Source organism: Melanotaenia boesemani, chromosome 21, assembly GCF_017639745.1.
Source record: "Melanotaenia boesemani isolate fMelBoe1 chromosome 21, fMelBoe1.pri, whole genome shotgun sequence".
In the NCBI taxonomy this organism is placed as follows: domain Eukaryota; kingdom Metazoa; phylum Chordata; class Actinopteri; order Atheriniformes; family Melanotaeniidae; genus Melanotaenia; species Melanotaenia boesemani.
Window position 1 is genome coordinate 21166628 of NC_055702.1, and position 14938 is coordinate 21181565.

General features: G+C 40.9%; 2 protein-coding genes across 3 annotated transcripts; one reads left to right on the forward strand and one right to left on the reverse strand.

Moving 5' to 3' along the window:
• The first annotated feature begins 2026 nt into the window (after window positions 1-2026).
• LOC121633025 (cardiac-enriched FHL2-interacting protein) lies at window positions 2027-5095 on the forward strand. Its single transcript, XM_041974884.1, has 4 exons — window positions 2027-2191; window positions 2393-2505; window positions 3404-4932; window positions 5088-5095. Exons 3-4 carry the CDS (start codon window positions 3516-3518, stop codon window positions 5093-5095), a joined length of 1425 nt encoding a protein of 474 aa, XP_041830818.1. The 5' UTR covers window positions 2027-2191; window positions 2393-2505; window positions 3404-3515.
• Window positions 5096-11867: 6772 nt separating this feature from the next.
• Window positions 11868-14631, reverse strand: LOC121631958 (bone morphogenetic protein 2-like). 2 transcript variants are annotated; one of them, XM_041973066.1, is made up of 5 exons: window positions 14159-14631; window positions 13808-13947; window positions 13473-13589; window positions 12629-12815; window positions 11868-12294 (listed from the first exon to the last, which is right to left on the reverse strand). In XM_041973066.1, the coding sequence occupies exons 1-5, from the start codon at window positions 14436-14438 to the stop codon at window positions 11888-11890; spliced, it is 1131 nt and encodes a 376-aa protein (XP_041829000.1). In that variant the 5' UTR covers window positions 14439-14631; the 3' UTR covers window positions 11868-11887. The 2 variants fall into 2 exon arrangements, with proteins under 2 accessions (XP_041829000.1, XP_041828999.1); XM_041973065.1 differs by having other exon boundaries at window positions 11868-12312.
• Window positions 14632-14938: the final 307 nt, after the last annotated feature.

Sequence of the window (14938 nt, forward strand, 5' to 3'; positions counted from 1 at the left end):
ATTTCTAAAGATTGCATCCCTCACTACACGTCCCGCCCGTCATTCTGACAGAAGGAAAGCGGTTGGGCCGGCACCTCCACGCGGGGCTTAGGTGCGTCATCAACATAGAGAGGGACATTTCGCCTGGTCGCAGTGTTATGCAGGACAATATATGCACGTATTATGTGACATGTTTCCGGTGGTTCCACTCGCAAGGCATGCAAACCGTCTCTTCTACCTATTGTTCTTCACATGGCCGGCAGCGCTCACTGATTTACATGCTGGAAATCCAGATTTTGTGATCCTGAAAAATGGGATTTTGGATCAGGGTGATCCAATCCTACTTTGCTTTAAACAACCGGGGTAAAAGTAAGCCGGATTATGTGATATGGCCATCCCGAAAAAAATGGATTCCCAAATCCGGATCGCTTTTATCCAGATTAAATTTTTTGAACAACTGGCCCCCAAAGATTTCACAGCCAGCCAGAGCACATGTCAGTCATAATATCGCAAAGACTAGTACAAGATTCTAAGAAACAAGACTTCTTAGCTGTTCTTTGTTCAGCTCAATTAACTTTCCATTGTGCTTTCTCTCAGATGTTTTTTACACCATACTCTTTGCTGTCTACAAGCAGTCCTGTAAAAGTAATATAGATATCTTTCAACAAGCAAACAGTCTATCCTCTCTGATGTAGTGCCATCAGATGCAGATAATATTTGGCATTAAAAGGAAAATCCCCTTTTCAACATGAGTAACATCTAATAATTTAATTCTTCTGCAGAAAAGTGTTTGCATGTATTACAAAGACTTTTTCCTACAAAAGTAATTGCTCATAATCTAATCTGTTTAAATCATCTCATTTGTTTCCTTCTGTGACAAGAAGCCATTTTATTAGGTACACCTGTTCAGTTACTTCTTAACACAACTGTGTAAGCCTGTCATGTCAATTGTGTCTAATTAACCTTTTTTTTAGCACCCTGATTAAGACATGTGCATGCCCAAAAGAAAATGGCATCTGTAAAAGTAATAAAATGGCAAGTGTAAGGCCTGAGTGTGTGAAAGGTGCAGGTAGTCATCTTATGAAACACAACAGGCCAAAAATAAACTGGCTTACATATGGCGCCTAGATACACTGTAAAGCAGACTGCTTCTCATAAATGAGCATTTTATGCTTTCCAAACATCGCAGTGGTCAACAGATATTTCCACAAAAATGTTAAAAAAGTACTTAAAAGATTACATTTTAATTAAATAAAAATGAACAGGTATGTATGTATATGCTCTCAAGCTTAAGTTGTGCTACACTGATTTAAACACTTCTGGAGACTGAGCCATCACTTGAACTATCCACTGCCTGAATCACAAAGCGTAAACAAAATGTCCCCATCCATTTGAGCATAATCTCACAGCAACAACAGCTGCATCAGTCCTAAAACTAGACCATCCAGTCACACATGTCCACAACACAGCCTTGTAAACACAGCTTGAACAACAAGAATGAGCCCAACCCTGCCACAGTCATGCCAGTCAGCAGACGTCTGCCTCCAGCTACCAGTCTCCCCTTCAGGGACTGTCATGCAAATCTGGACTCATCTGAGGCAATGGGCTATATCAGAGCTTATTCTGGGTGACTGAGGCAAAATGAGTTATCTGCTAAATATTAGCCAGTGATGTAAACAGGTAAAACCACTTCACCCACTATGGATTGCCCAAGCTAATCAATGCTTCCAATTCACTGACAAGAAGGCCCTGTCATGTTTTAAAGGTGCTAGACAGTAAAGAGAGGGTTCATGCCATAGCCTATCAGCACCCACTGCTTAGTTACAAAAATAACCAATGACAGTGTCCATTTCATCCCACTGGCCTGTCTTACCCTGCCACTCGACACCCACTAGTTATTCCAATGTGAGCTAGCTATCCAGGTCCTGTGTTTCTGCTCAGTTTGGCCACGCCGACTTCTGTGTCTATTTTGGTATCTTTTGAGCTGGTGCTCAGGAGCCCGGCCACACCAGTGCATCTGAGCATGGATCCAGGGGCTTGACTCACTTTGGTGAGTTTTCTTTGTTTCTTCAACTTGAGCAGAAAACATCAGAAAAAGTTTGTGACTGACAACCGCTAACTGGAGCATTCTCACCAGGTGGTACTGGACTGGTTTCTTGGATCCTACACTAAGGATTGTGTCTGAAAGCAGCATGAAAGACCCATCAAGAAGGTGAGAGCCGAGTGTGATTTGATAAATGTTTACAGAAAAATAAAAGGCTTTTTTCATAGCTACATTTTGCTGTTATAAAAAGCTGAAATGCTGCCACATCTTTTTTATTTGTATTTACACACCAACAGGAAAAATACATCATTATGCTCTAATGATTGAGCCTTCTTACAGTGTAGTTAACTATGCAACCTCATTCCTTAGGTATAAATACACAAGCAGATGCTGGGAAAGTACCGTGGTTGCTAACTGATCTCAGGTTATGAGAGCTGGGAGATTGTTGGCGACTGAAGCACCCTGGAAAGCCAAAGTATTCAGTAAGTCTGGCTTAATATACAGTAAAGTCACTCAGTTCTATCAGTTTTAATGAGTTAAGATCAAATAATGCTAGAAGTTTGTCTTACTGAGGTACCTTTCTTTCAGCCATCTTTGCCTTTGACTATAAATGCTTATTGACACCTGAGGAGACTTTCTGATTCTTATAATTAACATTTACAGTCAAACACACTGATTCATTAAATGTTTATATTTGTCTGAATCAACCTCATATTCTTATGGGGTGAGTGATGGTTGCATGAGTAGTTGAATCTTAAAGTTGTGTCAGTGACTATACTCTCAGGTCAGACCATATAAATGGGTTAATGAGCTATTCTGAGGGCTCACCCAGTTAGCTACAGTAGAGCAGCTGCTGTTGAGGTGGATGCTGACACAAGTGATTGATTACATATCCTGCACACTGTGCTGTAAACTTGCTGTTAAGAATATAGTTTTACAGTTTTGCAGTTGAACAGCCTGCTTGTTAGTTAAATTGACTGTATTAGGGGAAAAAAGAGCTTGCATGTGAAAGATATGATGGGTGGAATATCCACACTCGTGAACAATGGCAATGTTCAGTTCTTCCTATAAACTCAGAAGAGGTTTTCAGAGAGCCTCCAACACTATGTTTAGTGCTTAAGGCAAGCATTGCTTAAAATAACCATGCACATGGTCTGAAGTGTTTGTCTACTCCCTGCATAGTTACAGCATAGACACTGCAAGTCACCACATGTTGTATACATAAAGGTCATTGGTACAGCTTCCATAGCCCAAACCATTTATAGTAATCGTTACAATTAAATAACTATTCCATGAATTTCTGAACTGATAACTGCTTGTGCTGTGTGACACAGTAGGATGGTTTAAACACTAATGCTGATTTTGCTGGCTTCCTCGTAGGATCTCAACTCTTCCTTGATGCAGACCTAAGCTGAAACCAAAAGCAAAGGATCAGCAGCAACAGAGGAAGCAAGACTGGTGATGATAAAACGAAGAGACATCTGCTGACATCATGACCTGTGTGGAAAAGCGACACATTAACCATCGGATGGGAAGCATGCTCCACCATCGCTTCCCCAACAGCTTCACCGACCTGTTCATGGACGAAACGGATCGAGAGGTCAGCACCCTCACCGATAGAGCCTTCCGTAGCCTCTGCATTGGAGACGACGCGGTTTACAATGACGACTTCCTGTACGGATACTCACCTTTCAGCTGCCACAAACCTTTGGCAGGGGAGCCTCTTAAAAAAAATCACCACAAGGAATCTAAAAAATCTGGGCAACACAAGCATGACAAAAGTGATGCGCAGAAGGACATATCCCACATGTCATCACTCCTCAAGGCACTGAGCGTTGCAGAGGAAAGCTGTGAGGGGATGTTGATCAAAAATGGAGGGGTCACAGACTCTAATGGAGAATCATGGGATAAGTCTGCACTTCGCAGCATCCAGAGGGAGTTATCAGAATTCTCCACAGATTATCACACCGGTCTCACTAATAGACATTATAAGGACCATTTGCGGCATCAGTCTGGCGATGGTTTATCAAACAAAATGGGCAAAGATGTCGGTCTTCCCTATGGGAAATCCACAAAAGTTAAAAACGGGAAATCCACAGCCAAGTTAAGAAAACTTAACATCAAAAACTTTTTCCTCCACAGTGAGTTCAGTCCTTTCCAAACATGGAGAGACTTTAACCGGTACCCCTTTGGCCAAGAGGACACGGTCTCCACTATCCTCTCTACAGATAATGCTCCTAAATGGTACGACATGCCATTTTACAAGGAGCTAACTGAGGCCCATAGAAAACAGACTCTGCATACAGAAGAGGCACAGACATGCCACAAAGAAGCAGTTGAGCCTACTTCCCCCACTGCTCTTAAACCCATGCCTCCCCCTCCACCTCCAAAGGTTCTGCCAAAGCACTCAGCCACCCCTGCAGAGAAGAGGTGCTCTTCAGATGGAGGGGATGGGACTGCTGCCCCCTGGAGGCGCAACAGGTCCAGGGCAAAAAGTGCTATTCCAGCCAGCCAGGCTGGGATAGTACCTCAAGAAAGCAACTCAAAAGCAGCTGTTGAGAGTCTTTTATTGGTTAAAAAGGAATTTAAATCTGTGGAGGTGAAAGCAGTTGAAGAGGCCAACTCTTTGGCTTCCACTCCGTTCAGCATCTGCCAGCTGATGACTCCCCTCATTCCCTCCAGACAACCGACAGAAACGTCAGAAATCCTCCAAAACGTCCTTTCGCCCTCGGCTCTCGATCTTCCGGTTAGACCTCACTCTGAGGCCAAAGTGACTCCTGAACTTCCAGTCAAGCGAGAAAGCTACAAATCACTCGCCTTCAGCATCCTCTTTAATTTGAAAGACAACAGGAAAAGGGTGAAGAGCCGTTACAGTCCACCTAAATTCAAAACTTTAGAGCTGCCTGAAGGTGACGCCCAAGCTCCACAATCTGACAATGTGAAACAAGCTGGCTCTGAAGGCAATGCATCTGGCTTAAGCACACCTGCCATTTTGAAAGATGGGCTGACAGTTTGCAGTCCAATTTCTGAAACTCTTAGACCGTCAAATGTTGATGTTACAAAGTGCGATAGTGACAAGCCTCTGTTGGATGATTATTTGTTAACAAATCTACTTCACACTAAATGGGAGGCTGTAGGTAGGAGCAGTCATGGAGAAGAAAACCCCATTTCTCCATTTAAAAACTCAAAAACACACAAGAGCCCAATGGCACAAAAGCAAAACTACCCCTCTCTTAATTTGTACAAGAAATCCAGTCCCGTTGACAGTGATATGAAATATCTTCAGGTCCCTCAGAGTGTCAGCACTCCTACACAGCCTGGTCTAACAACAGAAGGAAAAGACAAAATGCTCTTTCCAAAAGCTGTGCCAACAAAAACAGGGCTTTCACCAGGTGCTTTATATGTCATCGAAGATTGTTCACCCACAATTTCACCCCACTCACCAGAGAAAGACGGGCTACCATTAGAAGGGAAACGGCCCCCAAACCTCCCAGAGAAAACAAAATGCCTGGTGAAAGACACAAAAGCAAAAGACTTTGGAAATCAGCCGACTCCTAGAGAGAAAGAGTCAGGTGGCCAAACCATGAGTACTAATGATGTGATCAGAGCAGCAAGGGAAGCAATTAATGCAGCCAAAAGTAAAGCTCGATCAGCAAGTCATTCAGATAGCATCAGCAAAAATGTGTCAGACACAGAAGAACTGAGGCAGAAAGAAATGGATGATGAAGTTTTAAAAGAAATGTTTAGAGGCAAGGAAGAAGGTTCAGTACCAGAAAGCAAGGACATTTTATCTCAAACTAGAAATGAAGCAACTAGTGCAGCACTGATTGGCAAAATTAACGTCAACAAAGAGCCTCCACCAGTTCCTAAAAGAAACTTTACTAAATCAGATATTCAGCAAACACTTAATTCTGACAGAGATTTATCCCCAAAAGACAAAGAACATGTCCAGAAACAAGGCAAACTCAAACATGTATTCTCAGCCAGGCTGAACAATTACATAAAAAATCAGAGATATTCAGCGACGAGCGATGAACAAGTAGAAGAGTATGAGGAAGGCAGTGAGAATGTTAACTTAAGAACAGAAACAGATGAAAAGAGTATGTCACATGGAGAAATACAAGACAGCGAACATATAGTCAATGATCTGCAGGCTTTAAAAGAGCTAGAGAGAGCAAGGCTTGGAGATCGAATGCTTGAGAACAAAAAGGAAAAACTGGAAGCTATTAAAATAGATGAGGAGGCCAAGGCTAAGAATGATTTGATCTCTAGGGAGCTTCGGAATATAAAGAAAGGCATGCTGTCTATGAGGGGGAACACTTCAGTGAAGAGAGATATATTTGCAAATAAAGAGAAGGAGCAGAACAAACAGGACACTTACACCAAAATGGACAGCAATGTCATTGTAAACAAAGCACTTATAAATGACAATTATGACAAAGCCAAAATGGCGCTTGAAGAGATCATCTCGGAACGGGAAAGGAGAAGGAATAAATTCCCAGAGCAGGAAGCAAATACAACACCTGAAGAAAATATCACTGGCAAAAGTTCTGAGACATGTGTACAGCAAGGTAAAAAAGCTACTAAAACCTGTGTTACGGAAGTCAGAGAGAAACAAAATGGCAACACTTCTTCATTTAAAGAGAAAGACCTAAAAGAAAGATTAGCCAATTTGAAAGACCATAAACAGGTGAGACAGATTTTATCTCAAACTGAGCCTAAACCTGGTGAGAGTCACAAATCAGGTGGCGGGATAGCATTACCAGGCATAAATACATTTGGCAATGAGCTCAACACACTCCTAAATGATAAAGTTAAACATACAAGAGATCAATTAACTGATAAGCCTCTTTATTTTAAAGAAATAGCACGACAGGTGTCTGAGGAGAGCGGAGAGTACTTGAAGAATGAAAGTCAAAACAATACTCCTCGTGTTCCTCCTAGGAGCAAAAAAGTAGGTTGTAAAAGAGAAGGAGGCTCTAATAAAGTGAAAGATAATGAGGATCAAAAAATCTTTACTAACAATAGGAACTCTGAAAACCACAAGGAGACAATAAGTGAGACAAGGAAAGGCTCAGAAATACAAGAAATAAACAGTGATGAAGTTTTACTAAGTGAAAGTGAAATGAATGATAGGAAAGAGAACAATTATGACAATCTGGCTACAAATGAACCTGTTTTAGTTTCAAACTACAAACAACCAGAAAATACTTTCTGTTTGTCACCAAAGCTGAGGGCAAATGAAACTACATCAAACAACTTGCAGATAATTACGAGCCCCACAGAAGACATCTCAACTGAAAGCAGCATTGTGAAGACACAGGAGATGTACAAGAAAAAGCCAAAGGCCCCTTTACAACCAGACCATTTAACTACAACAGATGACTATATGACCAAGAGTCCCACAGCAGATGAAGAACTTGGTACAGTGAGGGATGCAGGTATTAATGTGGAAACAGAACCTCTCAGTGAAATCCCCAGGAATATACTATCACCCTTGATACTAGTGAATGGTAACAGTGTCCCTCAGAGCCCACCTGATCAAGCCAGCTTGTCCTCAAAATCCTCCTACTTCTCTGTGGAGAGTGCACTGCACAGAAACATGGAGACCGAGTCCAATGTCTTTCACTCCTTGGAGAACTTGACTGGAGAGGTGGAGGAGATTGACGAAGTTAGGCAGATTGCTTCCCGAAAGGATTCCGACAGAGCAGAGATGGAATATTATTCTTTGAGTGATCATGAAAGTGAGGTGGATGGTTTAAAGCAGCCAATGATATATCCTCAAAAAGAGCCAGAGTCACTGTCCAAATACAGTGCACATAGAGATAGTGTTACTACAGGTCAAAAAGTAACTCATGAAGAAAGCAATTCAGCAATAATGTCCCCTACTAATGCTTTATCTCCAACTTTGGAAATCCCCTCCTTGTTTAAAGTCAAAGATAATACTTCCAGTCATAAGTTGAAAAAGGTTTTACCATCTTGGTCACCAAGAGGGCGTCTGAATGGTTCAGAGAAGGTAGAAGAGGTACATAAAGGACAGGAAAATCCTGAGCCTCCACTGGCTGATGAAATTTCCACAAGCAATAGCTTTGTAAATCTGGGAGAAATCTTTAAACCTCAGAACATTTTATCAAACCAATCACCCCCTTCACATTCAACTCTCCACAGCGAAAACCTAAAGAAACCACAAGTTGGAGGTCTACTCACTGTCCCACAAGAAGACGACAAATTTTCTAGGGGAACTCCATCATCAGAAGGTGTAGAGAGATTTCTAACCAGCACAGCTGACACAGCTGATAATACAGCACTGAATGCTGAGAGTGACGGGACGAAAGCTCTCAGCGAACGATCAGGGTCCACCTGTAGTGGTAATGACAGTCAAACAGGCCTGCCCAAGCCACCAGCAGTCTTACCCAAATCTGAAAAGGCAGTTCAAAAAGCCATTAAGCTTACAAATAGAAGGATGAAAAAGGAGGAGGCTCAGAAGTTGTCCCACAAGTCGTCTCAAAGCAGCAGCAAACACAGAGGAGATAGACACAAGAGTGATAAATCAGAGCAGAAAAGCAGCAGCAGTGTTAAAACTGGCAGGACTGGTGAGAAAAAACATAGAGGTTCAAGTTTTGAAGAGGGCCATTGTCACAAAGAAAGTCACCACAGTAATGACAGCAGTGCAAAGAGTGAGCTACCATCAAGCTACAACGAAAGCCACCATCACAACCGAGCAGAGATGAGCCCAATGACTCGGAGACAGAGTCGTGATTCAGTGGAGAGAAATAACCAGAGCAGAGATGTACAACCCGGTGTGGCATCAGAAAGACAAGGTCGCAGCAGCGACAGACATGTTCGAGATAAGCCAGAGCAAAGACATTACAGCAGCGATAGGGTCATTAGCAACATACCTGTGTACAAAGTACAAGTCAGCGAGAGGCCCACGTCAGCCAGGGCGATCCAACGATCGGTAAGCATCGATAGGTACTTGAGTGGTAAAGTAGAGCGCAGGCTGAGCACTGATGTCGCAATGAATGAGAAGCTAGATCCAAGAGCTCAGCGCATTGAGAAATCCATCATGGATGAGCTTCAGCAGAGAGGCAGAGCCAAAGACAAGGCAAGCAGAGACAACCCACTGAGGAGAAGTCACAGTATCGATGCATACAGTGCTGAAGTGCCTCACCCTTCATCTCTGACTCGACAGTCCAGCCACACCAGTCAGCTCTCTCGCCAATCTAGTATTGAACACACTATTGTTACACAGACCTTCCCCATGGCACAACGAAAGCTCCTCCAGGATCCAGACTCAGGACAGTATTACTTTGTTGACTTGCCTGTACAAGTCAAGACAAAAACCTTCTTTGATCCTGAAACAAGAAGCTATGTGCAGCTGCCAGTCCAGCCACCAGATGGTGCTGTTCCCCAGGCATCCCCCATGGAAGTTCTTACTCCACCACTAGTTGTTTACCACAGCTTTGTACCTGTCCCACTGTCCCCGATGGCTAGGAAAACTACCATCCAAAAGGCTCACGTCGAACCGGATGAGTTTGAGCAGAGACATTTGGAAAGGGCAAGGCAAATGCATTGTAAGGAGGGACATCCATATTTAGAGCCTGCCTACTGTCAGCGTGACCTCATGTTAGACGAGTTCATGGGCACAGAGGAGCTGGACGTTTCCAGCTGATGGGCCTTTTGTTTCATCAGATTGTGGTGTTTGCTGCATTCCAGGAGTTATTTTTGTTGTATGCCCTTTTTTTTAGCATGCTTCACTTTCTTTTACTTCATTCAGATAACCTACATTGTCAACACTAAGCAAGAAAGAGCACATCAGCAATGGATTTAACCATAAACTGATTGATCAAAAGTGCAAATTTTAAACATTTTCTGATGTTATTAAAATGTCTCTGGAATTTTATGGACAGAGTAAGAAAATGCATATAAATACACCACTGAAATAGTCCTAGAAATGCAAATACTGCCAGTGCATGTTCAGTTTTTATTACAGTTAGAATTTCTTTTCCCTCAAGGTGCTTCAAGTGTTTTCCCAGTTCTGAGCTTTAGTTTGTTTTTTGCTTTACGTTGAACTCTGATGACACAAAAGGCATGTTGGTTTTTCAAAAATGATGAGGCCTCTGCCGGGTTTATGAGGACAAGTGAGTTTATAAACTCTTAAGAGATAATGAAATTGTGGATGAATGATGATTGTTGAATGTGGTTGTATGACTATGGGTTGATGGATTTGTGTAAGACTATGTGCAGTTTTTGAGAAAGAAAAAAAAAGGACATGGATAATCCATGTACATAATGTACTTAAATGTAAACTGAGAGGGTATGCTTGAATGTAAAATGTTTATTTTTGGTAAATGCTGGTAGTTTGTTATATACTTACAGTGGTATGGGATCTCTACTGCTTTTCAGGTATTTTGACTTGCGTTTTCTTCCCTGCAAAGTTTGTTGTTTTCAAATTTTTTATTTTCACCATACAGTTTGAGGTAATTTGTCATTAGATATACTTGAAACTATAAGTTAACATAAACAAATTAAACCCACAGTTGATTTAAATGTTGCAGATTCTGGCTGATTATCCACACAGCTGATTTTTTTTTTATATTTTGCATGTTACAGTTAAAATTGCACCTGTTGAATGTGTTTCAAACATCACAATTTTATTAATAATTTATAAAAGCTTGAACTTGTTTGATTTCAATGCCTGTTTTTTTGTTTTTTTTATATTCAGAGGACAAGAGGGAGAATTGGTGTTGCAAGTTTGCTGCATTGGCATTTTCCTCAGCTAGAACAAAGCAGGGCTGTATTGTGTCTGTGATCCATTCCAATAAAACAACTACTGTGTTCAACAGACTTTAACGACCTGATAGTCATTTTACTTCCCTGTTATTTTCATTTTGGAGTTGGCTCGACAAATTATGCTAAATTGTGTTAAGTTGTTGACTGATGGTCCAGATATTAACATTTAGTTACAGAAAACAATGGCTTATTTCTAGTAGTTACTTCAATCTACAACTCTTTACTACCATCTATTGATTTAAATGTATATAGACAATTTTTTTATGTTTACATTCATCTGAGGTACTATGACATACATTGTATATATGTCACTATCAACACCTCCTAAATGTAGGATACCTAATAACCATTAAGATAAAAATTGGAAGAATATTATTGACATTTGCATTAATTACATTGATAAATGTTTTATTTATGATTACAGTTCCTCCTTCCCACAAAAAGAGTACAAAGAAATTGGGGCCTTGTATAAAATATAAATAAAAACAAAATGTAATTATGTTAAACTCATACCAAATACTCTTACCATATCAAAAAGATTATACATGTAATATATATTTAATTATATAGATTTATATACACAACTATATTAATATAATTTCAGTTCCCCTTTGTTCTCTGTGATTGTGAAGTAAAACAACATCTTGAACTTCCACCATTTTAATCAACTTTAAAGACCAAACAATTATCAATTAATTATGAAACTCTACATATTAATTATTAAAGGACAAAGTATTGCAACTTTACTGAGATGTAAATAAAAGTTTAGTGTTTTATGAGACAACCCCAACTCAGCAGCATAACTATCAAAGTTTAACAACTGATAACTGAAAACTGGTAAAAACTAATTAATAATTAATAATCAGGTCAGTTTTTAATTTGTGTTCTTATCAAGAAAAGGTTTTGGAGTTCATTGACTACACCAGGGAAAGCCACAATAATTAATACTTGAAGAATTGTTCTTTTATTTGTCAAAATAAACAAAAATTAAATATATTCACGAACATACATGCCCCCCCCCCCCCCCCCCCCCACCCCCCCCCACCATCCCAGTCTTTAACAGTGCAGGAGTCAATGACAGCCACAGCTTAACGCCAGCATGTCATCATACTGCTTTAAAACCACATTCTCCTCATCGTCAAAGTACAGCAAACTGATGGACTGGAGTCTGTCAGGCACACAGCAGGGCGCTCCCACTTCATCGCTGGAGACCTTGAGCGCATGCATGATGGAGCGCACGGTGGCGTGGTTAGTGGCTCGGAGGCCCACTCCCAGTGGGAAGGGGCAGGAGCCTTTGCAGTGGTAGGCGTTGTATCCACGTGGAGAGATGATCCATCCGGACCAGCCGATCTCGTCAAAGTCAACAAACAGGGGGACCCGATGGCAGGAGCGGCCGCGGGGCGAGAAACCGGAGGACTCACGTCGCCTCCTGCTGAGGTGGTCTTGGGGCTCAGGAGCTGCTGCAGGTTGGGCTTGTTCTGCAGGAGACCAACAGGCTGTCATACAAGGGGCAAGGCTTAACTTGGTTGTAAAGATGATTGTTTTCTAAAGCTGATGTAATGTCATTGCCCAAACCCAGCTGGAAAGCAACTGTTTTTGGCTAAATGTATCTCAGAAGTGACAGAACAGTTGTCATATGTTGCAATGTCAACTGGTTGAAGGCACACAGTCGACCATGCCATCCATTCACCCCAATCCCTTCCTTCTTGTGACTTGTTAAAGAAAACACCTAAGAATCACATTAGCTTTTAATTAAAAATGGCTTCTTATAGGAGATGTCCTTATGGGTCAAATGACTTTCCACAGCCTTACCCATATACGACTGGTTTGCTCCTGTCCTCCCATTATCTGAGAATATGACCAGATAGGCACTTGTGTCTGTCAGCTCTCTGGCCTCCTTGGAAGAGGACACCATTGACTCCATCCAGCTACCATATGGGAACGTGGTCACCACAAGTATACCTTTATTTTCTTGACTGTTCTGGATCCACTTAGATACCTAAAATTTAAAAGCATAATTGGACCATTAAACATTTAATATCAACACCAGGACCAATCACACTGAAACAAACACTGTAATGATCAAACATTTCTGTGTAATAATAACATTAATTAACATTTGATAGGGGAACAATCAAAATATGAAAGACCAAAAATGCCATATTTTTAAATAAATAAACTTAAATTTAGAAATGAATAAATGAAAACATCTTATCTATGCATGTATCTATGTCCTCCTTTATTCATTTATTTATGGAATTATGATTTATCAATTTCCAGATTAATGTACTATATCTAAAATTATTTAATCACATATTTATTTATTTTCACATTTGTGTACTTGTGGAAGTAAATACACACAGAAAAAATAAATAAATGTAAAATGTTGAATTATAAATTATTAAATGTAGTTCCAAATAGAAATGATTAATTTATTTCCATGTTTATTTGTTTCTGTATATCTCTGCTGTATTGTAATACAGTGTTCATGTGTAACCAGAAGTAAATTGATGTTTGTAGAAATAAATGCATGGATAAATGAATAAACTAATAAATGCAGAGAAAACTTCAAACACACTAATTTGTGATTAATGTCGATATTTCATTAAATTATATATATATGAAAATGACCTATTTGTTAAAATAAAAACTTTACCATTTGAGTGACATTGAAGACTTCCCATCCTTGTGTGTAGAGGGGCACCGGTCTGGAAGTGATGAGGTTTCCTCTCCATGGTTTCACTCCGCTATCAATTACTTCATATAGATCCACCTGAGCAGTAAAAATAAAGTTAGATGAGTCTGACATAAACCTCCTTAAGGCCTGTAATGGCTGAATATTTGCACGCGCTAAAGAAGAAAGCTGCTCTGACATGAAACTCAGCATCAGCATCAGAGTCTGCATACACCTCTGATCAAGTGATCTTTGCAGCTTTGCTCCAAACTCACGTTTGTGTACGTGAAAAGACATTAAAAGAATCTGCAGGTTACCTTATAGAAATGAGGACCATGAAACTTTCCGAAGTGAAAGTTCTGTTTCTTTCTGAACCAGCGGAACTCAGCTTTGATCATGATCTCCTCTCTGCTAAAAGACGACAAGTTGAAGAAGTGGAACCTCTCCCTGTTAGGACCTTCAAAACAACAACAAAATAAAGAATTAGCACCTAAAAAAGAAATTCGTGTTAAACAGACACCAGTGCGCAACTGTTGATATTTACGCACTCGTTCCTAGAATTAGTTGGATTTATGACGCCTAAATCGCCCATTTTGATTAGTTATCAATAAATAACATCAGTTCTCACTTAAGTGTCTGCCTCTAAAGTTTGACAAGTTTCTGTTTACCTTTGTCCTCAAAACTGCGCACTATGGTTCCATCCAGAATCTCCTTCTGGCTCCTCGGGGTCCCCTCGGTGTCTGACACCGCTTTAAAAAAATCCAACATGAACTGCGGCGCCTTCTTGCGCGGAGCCAAGTCCGGAGCTCGGGGTAAGTCTCTCAGATTGAACATCGCATCCAAACCATCCTGTTTCCCCGCCGATCCTGTGCCCTGCGCGGTTGCCAGCTGGGTGACGCGCGCCAGCTGGAGGGCGAGGAGGAGGAGGCGCAGGGATCCTGCTGGCATTTTACGGTGAGACTGAGCTCTACACTTGAGGGACGATGGGTGATAAAGGGGCACCCCGCATCTGCTGATGACAGGCTCTCCCTGTATTCAGCTAACACCAGGAGATGATTGGGCCATGATTGATGATGGTCAACACAAAGGAAAGGTGAAAATGACCCGAGAGTCGCTTTAAAGATAAGAATAAATAAAAGACTAATTTTTCTCCATTTGAATGAAGGTTGTAGAACTTTAGAGGGCGATTCTCTCAATTTATTCAAAAAGTAAACCCACAGAATAAGACATCAATAAGAATTTATTACACTCCTGAGCCCTGAATTACCATCGTTTTACAAGCAGCCTAAACCAAAAAAAAAAAAAAAAAAATGATGACATGATGATGTTTTGTCGCCTTTGCTCCACATCACGTGTTTCTCGGTCCAGTTGACTGTTATCAGCATGAGGCCAGTCGCTGAGAGCAAACGAACCACCGAGCCGTGACGCACATGCGGCGCGTTTTCAAA

Excerpts from the sequence above, each read along its gene's own strand:
- LOC121633025 (XM_041974884.1), top strand. The coding sequence starts at position 3,516 with ATGACCTGTGTGGAAAAGCGACACATTAACCATCGGATGGGAAGCATG.
- LOC121631958 (XM_041973065.1), bottom strand. The coding sequence starts at position 14,438 with ATGCCAGCAGGATCCCTGCGCCTCCTCCTCCTCGCCCTCCAGCTGGCG. Across the intron at positions 13,948-14,158 it reads GCGCAGTTTTGAGGACAAAG|GTCCTAACAGGGAGAGGTTC; the intron begins GTAAACAGAAAC and ends GTTGTTTTGAAG. Across the intron at positions 13,590-13,807 it reads ATGGTCCTCATTTCTATAAG|GTGGATCTATATGAAGTAAT; the intron begins GTAACCTGCAGA and ends TTTACTGCTCAG.